Below are 20,649 nucleotides of genomic sequence, written 5' to 3' on the forward strand. Positions count from 1 at the left end.
CCCTACCCTCCAACAGGTTTTCAGTCAACAAATCTCAACATTTTTTCAATTTCCCATTCAATGGCATCATCATCTTCCTACGCTGGTTCATCGAAGAAGATCGTCCTTAAGACTAATGATAAGGAGTTTTTCTTTGTCGATGAAAATGTTGCATTACAATCTGTAATAATCAAGCACATGATAGCTAGCCAATCTCGGCAACATCCAAGGCCAGATTATCCCGTTACAAAATGTCGACGCAAAGACTCTTGGTAAGGTCATCGAGTACTACAAGATGTACGAGGCTGAAAGAACTGATCGCGACGCTAATGATGACCTAATAAAGCCATAATGGGAGGAAAAGTTCTTGGAAGAACTTGATCAAGACACCTTCTTTGATGTTATGCTTGTAAGTATTTTCTTTATTTGTTTTTCAATTTTATTTTTCTTTTGATTTTTTTGAGTTTCTTTGGTTTTTTAACTAATTTTTTTGGGCTAATTATGTTATTATGTTGAATTAATTTTTTTAAAAAAAAAAAATTGACTTATTTTTACTGATTTAATTTTTAATGGTTTAGAACTAATATATAAAATAGGTTGATCCATCATGTTTACAGGTGTGTAATATATGAAATACAATTGCGAAAATTTGTATTTATTAATCTGAAAATTTAACCAATAGAGTTGGTTATGTTGGTCCATCCCAAAATAATTGACACGTTGGATTTTTTTAACTATTCATATATTAAATTCAATTATATGTTTTTTTATAAGCTTAACAACTATTATATTTATTTATTTATTTTTAAATAATAAAATTAATTAAAATACTTTTTTTTGTCTCGAAATTAATTTTTTTATTTCAAAATTAAAATTAAATATTTAATTTCTGAAAATGATTTTACTTTCCATAAATAATTACCAAAAATTTAATTTTATTATAAATTAAAATTAATCAATTTCCCTTCATTGATCTTTATCCAAAAATAAAAATTATTTTTGAAATTTTATTGATTTAATTCATCAATTTGTTAATTGATTCATTTAAGGTTTTGATTAATAAATTTCAATAATCAATTCATTCATATTAGTTTAGTTTTTTCAATTTTGATGATACGAGAATTTTTCTTCTTGTAATCCCCGTATTTTTTTAAATATTTTATAAATGAAATTTTATTTTATTTATAATATTTATTTTTATTTTCCGTAATTTAATTTCAAATGTTTCAAATTATTAATATTGGTTGAAAATTAATTTAATAAATTATTTTATGCACCTTATTCTACAATTTATGTCCAATCAAACAAGCCTAACCCATTTGTTTACTTAATTGATCCATTATTTTTATGAGCCATAATCTTCCTATTTACCCTACAATTCTCTCCTATAAATACCCCATGAATCCCCAAAAATTTCCCACACAAAAAAGTTAGTCTTATTTTCTTTCTCCTTTGTTTTATTAATTTGTGTAATTGTAATTATTGATTTATGGGTTTTGATTTTATTGTTTGAAATTAATTTAATTAGTATCAAATTCTGTTTTTATGATTAAACTTTATAATTTCAGAATTATAAATGTCATAATTTTTAAATGTTGTAAATTTTATAACCTAGGGTTTTTAATTATTGAAAATCATGATTTTAGGGTTTTTATGAACAATTGATTTAGGGCTTTTATAGTAATGATGTTTTGAAATTTTGGAAATTTCACCAAATGTCCCTTAGTTATATTTTATTCACAATATACCCATAAAAATTTTCAAATTCACCGTATGTACTTGAGTTTAACAAAATTGTCACCAAATGCCCTTAATGACTAACATCGTTAACCTGCATTAGTCATTAAGACTAAATATGCCACATGGTATGCTGGGATTGGTTTTTATTTAATTTTTATAATATAATTAATTAATTTAATTATAGTTAATAAAAAAAAACTAAAAACTTAAAAATAAAATAAAAAAACCCCAGCCACCTCCCTTCCCCCCCCCCCCCAATCAACCCAGGCCCCTGTTAGCCGACCGTCAGCGTCCACCCCCTCCTCCGCGCCGATGGCGGCATCTTCCCCCTCCTCCGATCCGCACCTGTGTCGGTGCCAACCCCTCCCTCTACAACCCCCTCCCTCCTCTATTTCCCACCGCGACAAACACCAAAAACCCCCAATAAAAAAATCCTCTCCACCGCCGGCGTCGAAGAACCCCTCCCCGCACCGGTGAACCCAAATCGTGCATTCCCCCTCCCTGAACCAGCATGCCAAAACCCAAAAATCAAAAACCCCAAAATCGAAATCTAGGGTTTTGATTTTGGGATTTCGATTTTGGGGTTTAATTAAGGTGCCGAGGATGGAAATTTAAGGGGGGAAAGCAGTTGGAGATGGTAGGGGGATGGGAGAACAAGTGTCGCCGGGGTTTGGGGACTGGCATGGCGCCGACTAGGCACCAATTTTTTCGAGTAGTGGGTGGGGTTTTAGGGTTGGGGGAAGGTGGTTTCGGGAAAGAGCGACGGGCAGGGGAGTGGCTGCCGATGTCGGTGTTGTCGGTGCGAATGGGGAGAGTGGCCGGCCCAAGGGTTCAGGTGGCTTCCACGGTGGCTGGGGCTGGGCTGTGGTGGTGGGTGAGTTTTATATTTTTATTTTTTAATTATTAATTCAATATTTATTTAAAAATTTAAATAATATATAAATGACAGCCAAGTATAGGTTGCCACATGGAAAATTAAGTCTAAATGGGTAACGGAGTTAACGTCCATTAAACATTTGGGAATCTGTAACATATTTGATAAATTCAGGGATATATGGTGAATTTGAAAATTGTTTTGGGTATATTTTGAATAAAAAAATAACTCAGGGGCATTTGGTGAAATTTCCATTGAAATTTTTGTGATTATAACTACTGATTAGTTTAACTTAATTCCTAATTATTTTGAACACGTAAATTCGTGTTTTAATTTTTAGATTTTCGTTCGTTAATATTAATCCCGTTTTAATCCCGATCAGGTTCTGAACTCATCCGATTTTGATAAAAGAAAGTAATAGTTTTCATCTGGAAACAACGTTTTAAGAAAGACTCACTAGCTTTGGTAGTGAGAACCACCCTCTCGTGGCCAAATTCAGCCTCCAAGTATGATTTTCGGGCAGTTTTTAATTTTTAACGATGTTTTTTTTTATGCTTAAAATTTTATCCTTGAGTTTGATAAAAAAAATTAATTTTGTTTAAAGTTAATTAAGCATAAATATATGTTTTTATTGAAGTTTTAAGAGGTTTTCATCATATTATATTGTTGGAAATTACTTGGGTTAGTAATATTAATAGTTGGTTGTTTTTTTTAGGAAGTCATTATTTCCTAGAAGACTTTTAATTGAGTATTAAAGTTATGTGTTGATAAAGTTTTGAAGGGTTTTTAATTAATCTAAAGTGCTGGAAATAGTTTCTAAGTACTACTTTTGATGTTTTATAAAGAGGGTTTAATCACCCATTAAAAAAGGAGATTATTAGGGGTTTTAAATAATTTTCAGATTTTTATTAAACTTTAAACTTGTTGTAATTTCATGTATAAGAGTGTATTTTAAGGTATTTATGAAGAAAATTTATAGAACTATATATAAGCCTTTAATTTTAACTAAAAAGAAGGTTTTAAAGTGTTGTTTGATTTGGATTTCGAAGGTTTTAAAGTAAGTTAGTATTGCTGTAAATTTGATTGATTGGGTATTGATTGAGATGCTACTGTTTGGTTTAGGAGAGGAGTTTATTGAAGGTGATTTCTAGATAGTAAAGTGACATACCAATTCGTTTATTCAAGGTATGTACGAGTTACGAAACCTTGCCTTTAGATGCATGTTTAAGGATGTATCGAGAACTTATTATCATGTATAGAGAAGACTAGGCTAAATTGTTTGGTTATACATTGTGATTTTTGGATTTTTGTGTATGAGGCATGTTTGAGATATAAGTATATGACTACGGTTGTGGGTGATGTATAAGTGATTGTCTTATCAATTGGATATGTTATGATTAATTAAGTTATAGATTCTTGGTTGTCTAAAAGTGGAATTAATTTTGATAATGGTTCAATGAGGTTAATTTTTGATACTCTTTCATGAATTAATCATGATTGGAGTAGAGGGAGTTTTTTAAAGTCATTTAAGACGAGGTTCATGATTTGAAGTGCCCTATGCACTTAAGGTGTTTATACACCGAGGTAGTTAAAGGATTCAATAGTAAATACCCTAATAAATCAAGAAGTGAATGGAAAATTTGGATTGCTTGGAATGATGTGATATTTAATTGATTATATTATTTGCATATGAGTCATCACCAAGTCTAAACTTGTATATCACGTAAAGTGCAAGATGGATGAGCAATAAAACTCTGGATTGGTGCACATCTAAAGTAATGACAATCAGGGGTTGGGGTACACGGGGTATTAGCCGTGCACTTTTCTCGAGGTCCTCTGATCTACGAGTCTCTTATTTCAAATACTTTTAAAAACTAGGAGTTAGATGAGATCTCATACTAACTACGGTCACGGAGTCGCGCCCGTTGTCGTTGGATGTTTATTGATGTTTCCGAAAGGAGGCATGGGGTTGTCTTTTATTGATGTTCCAAATGGAGCATGGGTTGGACAACCTTGTCTATTGCTTAATCCAATGAATTAAAAAATGATGATTTAATTACTTTTAACTAGGGAAGTCTTAGTAAATTAATAGTTGAGTCATGTATTTGAGTTTATAATTAAATTGTATTCGATGATTGATTATTAGTATCATGCTAGGGATTTCTTATTATGTTTCGCAGCTTGTATGTACTCAGCTTTGCTGATTGCGTGCTTTTGTGTGTCTTTTCTTTGGTCATGGCCTTCGCTTTTCAATAAACCTGTAATGATCCAATCTTTACACTTGTATTATTGGGGAGCAGACTCATCATAGGTATTTACATAGTTTTGACTTGCATCAAGGTGGTGGGATTTTAAGTGGAGAGTTGGTTATTGTTCGCAATTTATTTCTTTTCATAAGTTTGAATTTATTTAAACTCTGGTTTTATTTATTTACTACTTTTGTGGGGTTTTGAATAAGGGACTTAATGGTTCCAAGTTGTAAGATTTAATTTGGTTTTTGTTATTGGTTTTGAAATTTATTTATAACTGATATAGTTTTTCCGCTGCTAATTTCCGATAAAACCTTAACGTTTGAACACGTGGCAGAGCACGCCAGTAATTCTCTTGGATTTTGTTCAGGGTATTCACAGGTTTAAAGAGAGAACTATTGGGGTGTTACACTTCATTATTAATGGATTTTTAATTAGTTAACCAATAATTGAAAACCATTGTTCTTGAAAATTTGAAGAACAAATCTCTAATGTTTAAATATTGAAAAAAAAAAACTATATGAATGAATTGATGGGTGAAATCGTTCAATCGAAACTAATATTGAATCATTGAATGAATTGAATCGAAAAAATTTGAAAATATTTTGATTTGGATGAAGAAGGATGAGACATTTTTTTATTTTATTTTTATATCAAATTTTGTGTAATTATTTATGAAAACTAAAATGATTTTAAGAAATTACGATAAATAATTTTTGAAATTATAAATGAATGTAGGATTATAAAAATGATTTCAATTAAATTGGCATTAAAAATATATCAAAAGTAACTGTTGACGTGTATAATTTCAGCCAATCACATTGCGCCTATTAAGTTTAACTTATGATAATTGACTATAACATCATAAGGTCAAAGGGTCAAAATAATACATTGACATGTGTGTAAAATTTGAATGTGTCAATTTTTTCTTGGATAGAGGGAGTTTAAACTAGGGAATAAGCCTGTAAGGTGCACCTAAGGGTATTTATTTTCATTAAATGTTATTTTGCTCATTTTATATACTTTTACGTGAACTCGATTGTGATTTTATAATATATGATTAGATATGCTAGAATTCACCATTGTCTTAATTTACTGGAATATACTTTTATAGCTTTAGTGTGGATACATCGTATGTATGTAAGAAATATGTAAATTTGGGTTTCAAACCAGTTGAATTAAAACGATTAAATCATCAAATTCACATTTCAAGATTTTGTGCGTGAGTGAATTTGTACGTCATTTGGAATTTATTGAGTTATGTACACTCACAAAAATTAGCTTTTGATCACTTGATATGGATGTATAAATGTTTGTAATAGTGAAAAGTTGTATAATAGGCATTCAACTATTGTCTAAAATCACATAATTAATTCTTAAGTTTAATAATCTTGGACCCATAACCCTTAATTAAATCACTAACTAGCCTTCTGGCCCGTGCGATGCACGGGTTATTCATATAAAATTGTATTGATAGATAAGTGAAGAAATATCAGTAAGTCATTATAGGGTATAATATGTAATTGGAAACATGATTAAGAAAATTAAAATTTTGGACTTTAATAAAAAAAAAAAAAAAAAAAAAAACTTAAATAGAAGGTGGAAGGGCTAAAATTAAAGAGAGAATAGGAAAAGGTTGAATTAAAGGGGAGAGATGAAGATGAAGTATGTATGAAAGATGAATTATAAGTTTAATGAAAGAATTTTAAAAAATGGTGTAATAAAAAATTAATAGTGTTACATGACATGTGGCACTATGATTAGAGAATTGTAATAGAATGGATGGGGACATGTGTCTTTCTTAGTTTCTTGGTTATAGTTTTTAAATACTAAGTATAGAATAGCAATTTGCTAATAAGTATATATTTATTACTTGTTGTATTGGTTTCGAACGGAGGTTCGAGCAATCTTTGTGCTATTTTTTCTTCCCAAATTGGCTGTCTTTCTTAATTGTCTTATCATACATTTACTTGGTCAATTGATCGAGCATTAACTAAACTGATTGTGTGATGATTATAGGTAGGCTGCGAACTCTATGGAAATCAAGAGTTTGCTAATGGCAACATGCAAATATGTAGCTAGGACGATGCAAGAAAATACACCAGAAGAGATCAGGAAAATGTACAACATCAAAAATGATTATACTTCTTAACAAGAGGAAGAAATTCGAAGGCAGAACACTTGGGCTTTTGATGCAATCAGACGTCATAATTAAGAGCTAGATGTTAAGCTGCTGCAATTGCATACTTCATGTTTTATCATGTACTGCATTGTTGAATAAGTACTAACAACAAGAATGTATGTTTTGTTGCTCCCCTACATTTGTGTGCTGGATGTTTTACTTGCTATATTTATTGAATTAATATAGAGAATAGATTATATCTGAATTTCTAATGAATCTTATTGATAATCATACTTGTATTGGTTGATCGAAAGTATGATGAATTTTATGTAATTATGCATGTTTATGTTCCTAGTGCCTACCTTTTGCGGAATGCAAAACTGATTGGTGTTAGGAACTTAGACAACGCAAAGAGGATTTTACGAGGAAATCATCCAGAGCCTAACTAAAAGTAAAACCGCGACCCTCTAAGGGATTTCAAACCAAACCAATCCACTATAATAGACCAAACACTCTTAGTTACAACCTATTACAATTAGACCTTTATTTCTACTGAACTTGCTATTCGATGGGACCCTATCCTACCCAACCTAAGTCCCGGACTTAGATTTACACAGCACTCCTAGAGTACTATTCACTCGCCCTCTCACTAGAAGCTCACTCGGCTTCACCATAGAAGCTCACACATTGCACTCATACAATTATGATAATGAGAATCCTCATGAACTCTCACACCCTAATACATATAACGCTCAAACCCTTTCCCATTACAAGATCACAAAGAATAACTCTAAATACATATAAATGAATAAAGAAATAAAACTAATATGATGGACACTCAAGATCTGTCTGGAACTGACCGGACGAATTGAAACCAAACCCTGACGTAGTGGAACTTTGACCAAGAGGAATGACTTAGCTTCGTGAATACCCAGATACTTCTTTTCGTAAAAGATAAGTTTTATCAAAAGATATGTTTAAAAGATATTTTCCAAAATTAAGTTTTCCAAAAATATATCTTTTAGTTAAGAATGTATTCTTTCAATAATAATAAGATATATTTACGATAAAATCAGATTTTATTTCAAACTTATATTTTCCAAATTTACTAGCTTATCTTTTTCCAAAAGATGTACTTACCATAAAATCAGATTTTATTTAAAACTTATTTTTGCTGAAAATACTTGCCAAAAATAACTTATCTTTTAGGGATTTATTAGAAAATAAATATCTTTGTTTTATAAAACTAAATCCCTAGAAGATATGCACGTATTAGGTAAATATAAATATCATTAAAACTGACTTTTAACGACGTACGGACTTAAGTTCCTATTAGGTTCCGGAACTCTAATAGTCTCTGAGTTCGTGACAAGTCAGTAACTCTAATTTCATTAACTGTCTAGAGTTCACCTTGGTTTTGATAGACTTGTGCCAGACTAACTTTTATGTCCAACATACTTACATGAATCCTACAACGATATACTTCAACTTCTCCGTCTTCATGTTGCTTCTCTAAAACTCTTGCTCTGGAATCTTGTACTCTTGATGTATTCTAGATCTTGGGGCAACGTTCCACTTCTAGAACCGCAGACGAAGTTCCAAATTGAAACTTGTTATTAACTTCGTAGTCCAAGCTTCACTCTTTAGCTTGATGTCATGCTTCTGTTAGGAGGCTCCTTGTGGGTAACTGATAGGGAACACCTCCTATACCCATTAGAGGTCACCTCATGTACCTGTTAGGGAACATGCTCCGTCTCTCATGGGATAGCCTGTCGAAATTTCCTTCTGCATCTTATTGGAGAATACCTTAAGGTTCCTTAGCCATCATCATGCTTATCAACCATAACTCATATTATTCCTGTTATTTTACTGCTTAATATATATATTGCTAAAATTTCTTATATATATATTTGTCATTGCTCGGGTTCCTTGTATCTTGTTCCAAGCATAACTTTTTCTTTCTATGCACAACTTAAAAAACATGCTACATAGATAAAAATCACTAGTTTACAATCATGAAAACCTAATTACACAACAGAAGTTACTCTCGATCTCGAGTAGCTATTTTAAAAAAAAAACTAAATCATAAACCATTACTAAAGAAAATTAAATCACGAACCATTGCTAAATAGAACAAGTATATCAAGAAGTATTATATCTTTTTTATAAATTTCTTAAAATAGTTTATCACAATTAATTTCGGATGGGGAGCGTAAAAAAACTACAAACAAAATCGAAATTTTAAGAGATCAACTCAGGTCTTAGGTAGACTACATAAAATGGCAAGCAATCTAGCAATCAAGATTGAAGTTAGATTACCTTGTAAAAGTCCCCTATTGTTAATAATGTTGATTGTTGAGCAGCTGCTATTTTAGTGTAAACACACCCCTTAATATCAAAATCACTAAGAGAAGGACCATCATTAGTGTAGAGAAAGCAAGACAAAGTGACATAGTTAAACAATTCAGAATCTGTGTATAGCCTTGAACATTAACTCTTATAAGGAATAGACAATAAGTATACCTTAAACACAAGGTTAACTACATCTTTATACCTCATCCTATCTTCCTGCTACCTTAAATTAGACAATATATATCCTAAAATAGCATTAGTCATTACATTATATCACGTCAGCTACTCCAATTCCTCTATAGTCAGCTATCAGACCGATGGTTTTAGCCTCAGCAACTAGCTCGACTCAAATTGGGATGGATATAATCATACAAACACTCTACTCCCATTGGTAAAGAAAATTTTCCAACATGCTTGAAAAGCATAACTCATCTATAATAGAAGGCACAATTCTTTTTCCAAATATAAGTATTGTCACATAATTCAATTGCGTATGTGTAGTTGTGTTCAATACTTCTATCACATATTGTTCCTAAAGCCTCTAACCATTTAACTCCGTAAATAGAATAGGATACATTATGCTGATAAAAGAAAATGTTCAAGAACCGTTACTAAACATGCCATCCCTTAAAGTAAAAATGAGTAATAAATGTTTTGAAGTTTAGGTCATTTATGATTTCATTTATTTATGCGAAATGCTTTTTCATAGATTTCATTCAACAAATGCAATTAGTTTTGAGAACATTCAATATGTATAACTCATTACAGAAGGAAAGTACAACCCCCCACTTTTTTCCACCCATCCTCCAAAATCTCGAACCTTGTGTAGTAGATTTATTTACTCAAAACATAAAATTAAAAGTTGTCATGAGACTCCTGACATGTATTTATCTTAACATGATAAAGCAGTTAAGATAAAAGCAACATACAATATTTAGAAATCAGCCCAAAGCAATCAACTAGTGAAAGAAGTACGGGTTCTAAAATAAACATTTAAGTATATATTTTAACATTTTCTTGGATTATTTAGCAGCTTAACCAAATTTGAAACCAAAGACTATGCAAACAAACCTGAGGTGGAATTAAGCAACATTGTACTAGTATGTACACTGTCTCTTAGACTTCTTAAATGAGATTAAAGAACAATGAATAGCTTCTTACACAGCCAATATCGATTCTTCAACTACAATCATTGCAGGCAAATCCTGTATGAAGATGAAAGACATAAGACCACCACATTCACCAGTACCGGAACATGCTTGTTTGCTTTTTTTAAGTAGAGTATTCCTTCCTTTATAATAATTATTTTCATTTAAGCTTTATTTATTATAATGCCATTTAAAACTTATTTAAGCAAAATATTGCACGGATAAAGTCAAATTGACAAGTAGTTGTACATAGAATACTTAAGCAGCAAAAACCATTTATTTAAATAATACAGAATCAGGGAGTAAAATCATCAGTCAGCCAAACATATAAGAAGCCGACTATAACTCAAACCATCCAAGCTGCACATATCATAAGTCAACATATCATCCAAGCCCTATTATAACACAATCTTATAAGTCTCGTTTACCTACTACAAAATTGGCCAAAGAGACTACCTTAGGGGTGGTCTCTAGCTCACAGGTCTCTTTGGCCTAAGAGACCACTTCATCAAAAGTGGTCTCTTGTTTTAGAAACTAAGACCACTCATTTAAGATGGTCTCAATTTCTGAAAATTTGAGATCACCTATTTGAAATAGATGGTCTAAGTTTTCCAAAAACTAAGACCACCTATTTCAAATAGGTGGTTTCACTTTTTCAAAAAGTGAGACCACCTATTTCAAATAAATGGTGTCTTTCTCTTTTTTTTTTTTTTTTAAAAAAAATTATTTGTATTTTAATATTTTCTCCGTACATGATTTCAATAAAACAAAAATACAATTCATTAATACGAAAATTATACACTTAGTTTATACACAACCAATCCCAAAAACTCATTAATACAAAGTATTTGAGTACAATCAATATTCTATCAAAATTTACACGAAACTCATACTTTGTACTGTAAAAAATACTCATTAAAGCTATAACCAAGGTCTTCTAATATCTTACGTAGCAACCTCACTCCAACCAAATATTTCAACAAGCAAATTAATCTTCACATCTTATCCCGAAACTTTTTAAAAATGATTAAAAATTAGCACACAATTATCAAAAAAATATTTATATACACAAACTTGAAACTTAAAATTACACTAACCCAAAACTAAAATCAAAATTTAACACTCAAAATTTAAGAAAGCAGAAGTAGCATCCCATAATTTAGCTAATGAACTTTTGAACTCTATATCGGAAAACTAGCAAGGTATAACTGCATATATCCTTTAATTTACAGCAACATCTAGTGATTTAGTGTTTTGTTGCTCAAGAACCCAACATATGCCTCTTATATAATACAAATTACAAAATTCTGATGTCAAACATTGGAGACAATCTAACTGCATATATCTCAAACAATCGGATTCTTTGACGCAGGCTTAGCAAAATTCAGAAAAAACCAGTTAATTTAACTAAATCACACCCTAATCCAATAAGGAAATAAGAAGAAGGCAACCTCATCAAGGTAATACTGCACCAAGTTTTTAAAATTGAAATAAGAGAACTAAAAATATTGACTTTCTTGCTGCAAGTCGTTTATGGGGATTCTTCTCATCTAATCTAATTGAAACCTTATCTATAAATTACACTGATAAAATTGAACATAATTTAGCCATTAAAATAAAGAAACCCCTTAATCATCACCCCAAATGAAATCAATCAGAAATCCAAGAATTTTAGTCAAGTCTGATGCAATTCCAGAGCAAATTTGTAAAAACTAGATGGAAATTAGTCAAAGTTCTAAACTTTCGGGGTTAATGACGTTATACCCATTAAAATTCAATAAAAAAAAATAATAATAATAATAAAAAAAAAAAAAAAAAAAAAAAAAAAACAGCAAAAATAAAGGAAGAAAAGAAAGAAGGGAACTTGGAAGAGTGCAAGAGATTTCGGCCCAACGAGGAGTGCAGACATTAATGGTGAAACCCAAACCATTGGAGTAGAATTTGGCAGCGCTGGGTACATCCTTGTGCATCTGCATCACCCATTTGAACACCGCTCCTCCCATCTTTCTCACCGAACCAATTATATTTGAGAGATTTCATGGTTTTGCATTGTTTTTTAATGTTAGTTTCTTGTCAACTTATTTCATTTATGCAAAAGAATGAAATCTCAGATTAAACGGGAGAACAATTCCTCGATTAGAAGCATCAAATTCTATCCATCAGGAGGATTCGAGAAGGAAACTCCAAATTCTTATGAATCCTAAGATATGAAGCATCAAATTCTATCCATCAGGAAGATTCGAGAAGGAAACTCCAAAAATCTAACCACAGATCGCCAGTGGCGGATCCAGGATTTTCGAACTTATGAGTCACCATTAATAATTGATCACTTATTTCAATACAAAAATTATATAAAAAAAATTATATTTCACCAAAATGATTTCAATCCAAAAATAGGATATAAAAATACATACTATAAAACTATTACATTAAACTAACTTTATGATTTTTTACTTAAAAACAAGAATTATTAAAAAAATTGTTAGATAACTTAAGAGACCGGTTATTAAATATAACAGGTCTCTTTAATGAAATAAGAAAGCAACGCAAAAAATTATTCTAAGCTGACAAAAAGAGACCTGTTATCTAGATATTTTAATAGGCGGTCTCTTTGATACTTAGAAAACTGACAATAGGCTAATCTCAAATAGAAGTAACAAAGAGACCGCCTATCTGTAATAGGCGGTCTCTTAGATTTTTTTTTTTTGTTTTTGTTTTTTTGTGCTGGTGAGTCACGTGACTCACTGTGCACCTTAATAGATCCGCCCCTGCAGATCGCTACCACTGTCTCCATCATCGCCTTTAAGACAGGGGATTCGAGAAGAATGAGGAAAGAAAAGAAATAGAGAGATGCATGGCGTGGGCTGGCGGTGGAAGGTGTTGTGGTGTTGTGGTGGCGGTGAAAACCCAATCAAGAGAGAAGAGTTAAAGAGAGAAAGAGACAGGAGGAGCAAGCGAGAACAACAGAGAGATGAGGTTTGCTTGTTTTTTAATTGTAAAAGGGGGAAAAGAGAAAAAGAAGGGTTTATTTAAGGAAAAATTGTGAGGAACTACACGCTTAATAAGGGTATTTAAAAACAACTACCCACTAAAAATTTTTATCAAAAAAACTACCCTCTAAATTTAAAAAGTTAGAGTAGCACTACCCATTTGCATTTTTCGGCGAGAAAGTCCGGCGTGTGGGGCCCACTTTTTCAATTTTTCTTCTGAAAATCCCTAATTGAAGAAGTCAAAACAAGTAGGGTATGTAATTCATAGGTAATTCTTCTCTTTTAATCCATTAATTATGAATTTTGATGTTAGGGTGTAATGATTAGAAAAATTGGGGTTCTTAGAAATTGGGGATAATTTGAAATTGGTTGAATTTGCTGCTTTTAATTCAAATTGGTTATCCTAGGGTTACAAATTAAGGTCCAACTTGTCATTGCATCGTGTCTTTTCGGGGAAAAATTGAAAAAGTCGGCCCACGCACGGACATTTTCGCCGGAAAATGCAAATGGGTAGTGCTACTCTAACTTTTTAAATTTAGGGGGTAGTTTTTTTGATAAAATTTTTTAGTGGGTAGTTGTTTCCAAATACCCCTATTAAGCGTGTAGTTCCTGACAAATTTTTCTTTATTTAATTAATTAAAAGAAGGAGAGACCATATCTCCTAAATAAATGTTTTTTATTTAATAAGTAATTAAAAAAATAAGAGACCACTTCTTTAAAATAGATGGTCTCCCTCGTTATATATTTATTTAATTAAAAAAGGAGAGGCCACTTCTCCTAAATAAATGACCTCTCTTTTATTTATTTTAATAATTAATAAAAGGAGAGACCACTTATCTTATATAAAGGGTCTCTCTCTTTATTTATTTATGTGATTAAAAAAAAGAAACCATTCATTTGAAATATTGGGTCTCTTGAAATCAAGAGACCGCATATTTAATTAAATGGTCTCTTGTTTGAGGTCTCTTTGGCCAATTTTGTAGTAGTTATATTTCTAGATTTAAAAAGACAATAAGAGATGAATTGAATGAACTGTGGCTTCAATTCAAAATTTTGAGCAGTAATGGGTGGTCTGACAATGCTAGAGAGGAGTCCCGTTGTGGTATCGGGAATGCCATATTCCAAAAGAGACTTTGTGCCTGGATCGACCATGTTTCTAAGATGTTGATTCCTCCTTCTTCTTCTACCTCCTCGTCTCCTTGTAGTTGCTTCAATTTCAGAATCAAGTGGAATTAAATTGTCTGACCCTGAACGTCGAGTTTGCATGCAACAAAGAACTAAAAGCAAAGAAATCATGAACACAAGAGACAATAGCCGAAGCAACAGATAAAGCTTAGTAAAAACGAATCACAAATAACTAGTATAGAACCATTAGTCCCCGGCAACGGCGCCAAAATTTGATAGGCGTGTCGCGTACCTAACAAAAATAAACCTAACTAGACCACTACTATGTAGACGGGCAAGCAAGGGTCGGGATCCCAAGAGACTATGGTTCAACCAATTAAATAGACTCAAGGAATTACCAAGCATGTAACCAAATCAAATAAATGAGAATCAATATCTAAAGGACTAGTTAAAACGATTAAATCTAAATAAAATGACAAATTAAGGCTAAAAACATCCAAGATCAAGCTTCACCACGAATACAATTAATGCAATAGTCGTTCTACCCCTAACACATAATTCAATTGATTTAAGAGGAAAAGTAATCCATGAGTAATACCAATGGTCTCTCTCGAGTTATCAATGGCTTCTCTAATCACAATCAAGCCTACTTCCGTGGAATCATGTAAATTAAAGACCTTAAGCACATTACTCTAACTTCCTAATTATCCATTCAACTACTCCCGTGATGAATGTCAAACCCTTAATTGATTTATTCAAATCCGTCAAAACCCAACTCCCGTTGCGATTAAAACAAAGGATTAATAACAATACCAATTATCCCTAATCTAGTATTGGCATAAGCATAATCAATTAAACATATCAATTACAATTATTATTAGAGAATTTAAAGAATTAAATCATGCATTAATCATATTCGGGTTCCGCTAGATCTTGGAATAAAGAAACTACTCACACATATTAATGAAAGCAAAAACAATAATCAATGAAGAAAACATGATTAATAAGCAATTAAAAGTAAAAGAAGAAATAAAGATGAATACCAATTACTTGAATGAAGAAAAGTACCAATTTTGTATGAACAAAGATTAGAACTTGAAAGTGGAATGTAATCTAGATCTAGAGAGAATATTAGGGTTCTAATAGTGTTTTAAAACTGCTAAGATAATGATTAAGTCCCTAGTCGGGCTTTACAAGGGGGTATTTATAACCCTTAAAATAAAAAACCCGAAAACTAGTGAAAATAGATTGCGCGAAACTCCGCCCGGTCAGACCGGGCAAAGCCGCCCGGTCGGGCGCGACAAACAACTTGGTTCTTCGTATGTTATCCTGTTCGCCCGGTCTGCCAGGGCAATGCCGCCCGGTCCGGGCGGACGGGGGCTGAACTTTTTCACTTCTTTTCTTCTTTGACCTGGCTGCCAGGGCAATGTTGCCCTCCAGGGCGGACACGGGAAAAATCTCTTCCATCCTACTAAGCTCTCGTGGCTATCCAAAACGCGTCCAAATCATCCGAAAATCTTCATATGCCTACAAAATCAATCAAATAGACCAAGCCACACTAGAAGGAGGATATTAGCGAGAAATAGCTCCGTAGAGCTTAGAAATCATACAAAAATAGCTATAAATTGAGGGTAAAATATGGTATAGAATGTGTACATCAGATGGCATAATTAGTTTCCATTCATATAACAAAAAACAGAAAAGGTTAGCAGGATATATCAAGGACCTATACAAACATAAATCTTAATTTTTACCACAAACCAATGCTTCCTAACATGTTAAACTAGAACATGGATAATTACTTGCTTTGACAACACTTCCCCAACAATCTATAATCAGAAAACAAGCAATTGTATAAGGATGAACTTCTGAATTTCTAAAGTACTAGTAGGCATAAGCAAGTTAACAAATCCTCAACAAATAGAATAACTAAGACCTTATGCCACTTAAAGACATTAAGAAAATTAAATTTGGGCTTAGATTATGTTACATATTATTCAACCGGACTAACTTCAAAAATCGATTGGGTCATATGCTAGGAGTATTTAAGAAGAGGAAAAAGAAACACAAGCAAGATATGGTGTACAACAAAAGGCTTTTAATAACTCTATATTTCAATCGTAGGTAATTTGGAACTACCACCCACCCCAAAGATGAGCACAAGGTAACAACCCATAATAACATATTAACAGTGACAAAGAAGCAACAAAACTTAAGATGGAATGCTCCAACATTTCACTAGGGACAACCTAAGTCAGCACTTGATTAGCTTATGCTATTAAAATCAATAAAATACAGTATAAAAATTATCATCATGTCGTGTACCGGTGTCTGTTATATGTCACTCTGAATATTGTATTGTGGTGTAAATCTTCTTAATTTGGAGTTGTATCTACCCTTTAATAGATATACCAGTACATAGAGAGACCAAATGCTAACATAATATTAACTCAAAAATACAAAATATATTCGCATAATAATATCTAGAAGATTTTGTATTTTAACAAACACTTATGCAGCAAGTTCCACAATAGCGCAAACTAACAATGAAATTAGATCCCTAAGTAGAAAGCAGGACGATTAGAAACTTTACTCACCAGAATCTAATATCATAATACCACTATCTATATTTCCATTCTCGAATTGTGAAAAGACTAACAAGTAAAAACACATTAAATTTATATCTTCCTCATCATAATCATTAATCTCATAACATGAATCCAAATAAGGATTTCATGTTAAATGTCGAAACACGCTCCATCCCCCCAAGACAATAGATATGTCACTTATTCTTCATCAAAACTCCTCATCTAAGCAATTAATAAGCCAATAAAGGTAACACCATACATTAATCCTTTCATTTCTATATGTTGATTGCATTTATTTTACTGTAGATTCAAAACCAAAGGTGAAGAAAGGTGGAAAATCAGCTAAGTCATCCAAAGGTCTAGAAATTTTCTAGGTGGTAATTGAAATTCATCTCCGTTATATCCAGATTCAATACTTGCAATTATGGATACCCAACAACCATCTATTTTAATATGGTGTAAAACAAAACCACATACTTGAAGAAATTTCATTCTGCAACTACAATTATTTGAGAAAAATCATGCAGGCAGATGAGAAATATAAGAAAGCCAGTACCAGAACATGCTTGTGTGCTTTTTTAGGTTGAGTATTCAATATTTTTTGTGTTCATGTTAGTTGATACTTTTATTTAGGCACCTATGTTTGGATGAGTTAGATAACAATATATTAAATTATTAAAAAGAAATAATAGAATAATAAAAAATTGATAAATGGAAAATACTTGTATTTACTTTGACAATTTTAACAACAACCTCACATAACTATATATTTTTTCATTCTCATTGTAAAATAAAATCATACCCTAAAATAAAATCATATAGGATAGCTGGATATGATGGGATAGGATAGGATAGGATAGGATTTATTGGAAAAAGTAAGATAGCATCCTGTAAGATGTTTCTAGAATCCCCTACAACAGTATAAAAACAACCATAGCAGTCTTCTAAAGTCTCATCATTCAACATATTCTCAAAACAAGTCATACTTTTATAAAATATTTCTCTCCTCTTTTTCTTCCAAGAAAACTCCAATACCATGGCATCATCCTCCTCTTCTCCACCATCTTTCAAAAAATTTATTCTTAGGTCTTCCGAGAAGGAGTTTTTCGAAATCGACGAAAACGCAACAAGGCTTTCTCAAACTCTCAAGTTCATGATCGAAGACCTCGGCGACAACAACAATCTTATTCCGGTGCCTAATGTCAACTCTAAAATTCTCTCTAAGGTTATCGAGTATTGCAACAAGCACATTGTTGCCGATAACCCCGAATCCAAAACCATTGAAGATGAAATAAAACAATGGGATAAAAACTTCCTCAAAATTGACCAAGAGACCCTCTTTGAACTCATTCTCGTGAGTATTTTTTTTCTTTGATTTAATAATTTTATTTGTTGTTGATTTTGTTGAATTCTTTCGGTTGTTTTTCTTTACATTCCAATGTTTGATAAGATAGATGAAGAAAGGGTAATAATTAAAACTACCAAGTTTCGTTTTTAATTAATTTTTTCATATATATTTAATTTTATGATGAATAAATTATCTTATTAATTGGTTAACCATTTCATTGATATAGAAAAAACACGGTCCTAATTGAATTATTTAATGTAAGAGATACTAAATTATTGTATTCATTAATTGGTAACCATTCATATGAGACTATGATATGAGAGTATCAATATACATTAATTACATATATCTACATAATTGATAATATTCCTAGTTAAGAAGATACCACTATATGTAATTTTTCTACTTTAAAAGTTGAATTTATAAATATATGTCGATTATAATAATAACTACGAGTTAGAGATAAATCAATAGATAATACCATAAAAGTTTTGAAGTACGGAGTAATTGATAGTCATCAAAAGTTAACCTTCACATAAACCCTAAAATTTGAAGGTAAAAAAATAGACTTCCAATTTTATTAGCCTTTTTTATTTATAAAATATTAATTAATTGCATTAGTTAAAGTACTAAAGTGAATAATATTCGTGCAGGCTGCAAACTACTTGAACATAAAGGGTTTACTAGACTTGACCTGCCAAGCCATTGCCGATATCATAAAGTCTAAAAGTCCTGAGGAGGTAAGGAAGATCTTCAACATCGTCAATGATTTTACTCCTGAAGAAGAAGCCGAAATTCGAAGGGAACATCAATGGGCCTTTGATGATCGTGAGTAAGCTGATATTCAGACAACAATTGCGAAGAAATTGACAGAAGGAAATATGATTTGCTGATGTTGTTGTTACTTCATAAAATTTTAGTTGATGAACTCTTCTTTATTAACGAGTTTAAGAAAGATATGATTTTATGTATTTCCGAATAATTGACATTGTTGCTTCTCCAGTTATCGTATTAATCTATGTCTTGCATGTTATTTTTTGTCTGTTTAATTTTTTTTTACTCGTATCTAATTTTATTATATTAGCTCATTAATGTTGTTTGAATTGTATTATTTTCCTTTGCTAAAGTTTTCTCAAACCTTTATTTTTTTATTTACTCCATCGTCTTTAAAACTTTTTTGAATTTCATTCTTGGCTTCCTTTAAAATTTCATTATTTTTTCTTGAATCCTCTTTCATTTTCTTACTTTACTCACTTTTTCAAATTATGTTCTTTTCTTTATGATATTGTACGATTCCTTATGGAAATTCATGTTAGCTGACTCCAAGTTATTTTGGGACTAAGCCTTTTTCCTAAATAACTTTTTTTTAACCAGGGCCTAATTTGTTTTTTTTTTTTTACTAGGCTGAAAGGTAACTTAATTGTAACATTAAACATGAATAAGAACTTGACAACTCTTAATTTAGTGGAGGCTTTGAGTTCAACTTGACAACAATTAAAATTGTAAGATTTGTTTAAAGGTCTTAAAAGCCTGCCCATTGATTGGTCCATTGATCATATATATCATATATGGCGTACAATCTTCCATTCAAAGATATGGAAAAAAAATTAAGATGTACACAATCAAAATAATATCAAACCATATCATATATTTGAGGTAACTTATAAAATATCTTAACAAATCCTAACACCCCTTAAGTGGAGGTAAGAAGCAATTCCCATCTTATGTAATAAATAAACCAATTTCGTCTTGCCAAGGGCCTTGCATGGGTGAACAAAATAACAGTTAAATTTTATGGTCAGTTCGTTTATGAGAAACAATTACTATACATGATAAAATCCCCTTTAATCACATTAATTCACAAGTGATAGAATTCAAAATAAATGCACTTTAATTTTTGCCTTTGTCAAAAAACTACAAACAATGATTTGTTTCTTAGTCTGGAATGGGAGAATGAACAAGAAACATGATCCATCCAGTCAAAGATCTACGTGTAAGAGGATACGCGAGCCGATTTTAATCACACCAACCATGCAAGGTTAAATCACTATCAACACTTAAAAAAATTCCTTGTCCAGGAGTGCCTTTCAAATATCACATGAGCCTTATTTTAAGGATGCTTCCCGGTGTTCAA

At 31.6% G+C, this 20,649-nt stretch overlaps 1 protein-coding gene across 1 annotated transcript; it reads left to right on the plus strand.

Moving 5' to 3' along the window:
- The first annotated feature begins 18,133 nt into the window (after window positions 1–18,133).
- On the plus strand, window positions 18,134–19,548 carry LOC145640838 (SKP1-like protein 1A). Its single transcript, XM_081692075.1, has 2 exons — window positions 18,134–18,521; window positions 19,169–19,548. The coding sequence occupies exons 1-2, from the start codon at window positions 18,204–18,206 to the stop codon at window positions 19,349–19,351; spliced, it is 501 nt and encodes a 166-aa protein (XP_081548201.1). The 5' UTR covers window positions 18,134–18,203; the 3' UTR covers window positions 19,352–19,548.
- Window positions 19,549–20,649: the final 1,101 nt, after the last annotated feature.

This window comes from Chenopodium album, chromosome 7 (genome assembly GCF_948465745.1).
Source record: "Chenopodium album chromosome 7, dcCheAlbu1.1, whole genome shotgun sequence".
NCBI classification, from domain to species: domain Eukaryota; kingdom Viridiplantae; phylum Streptophyta; class Magnoliopsida; order Caryophyllales; family Amaranthaceae; genus Chenopodium; species Chenopodium album.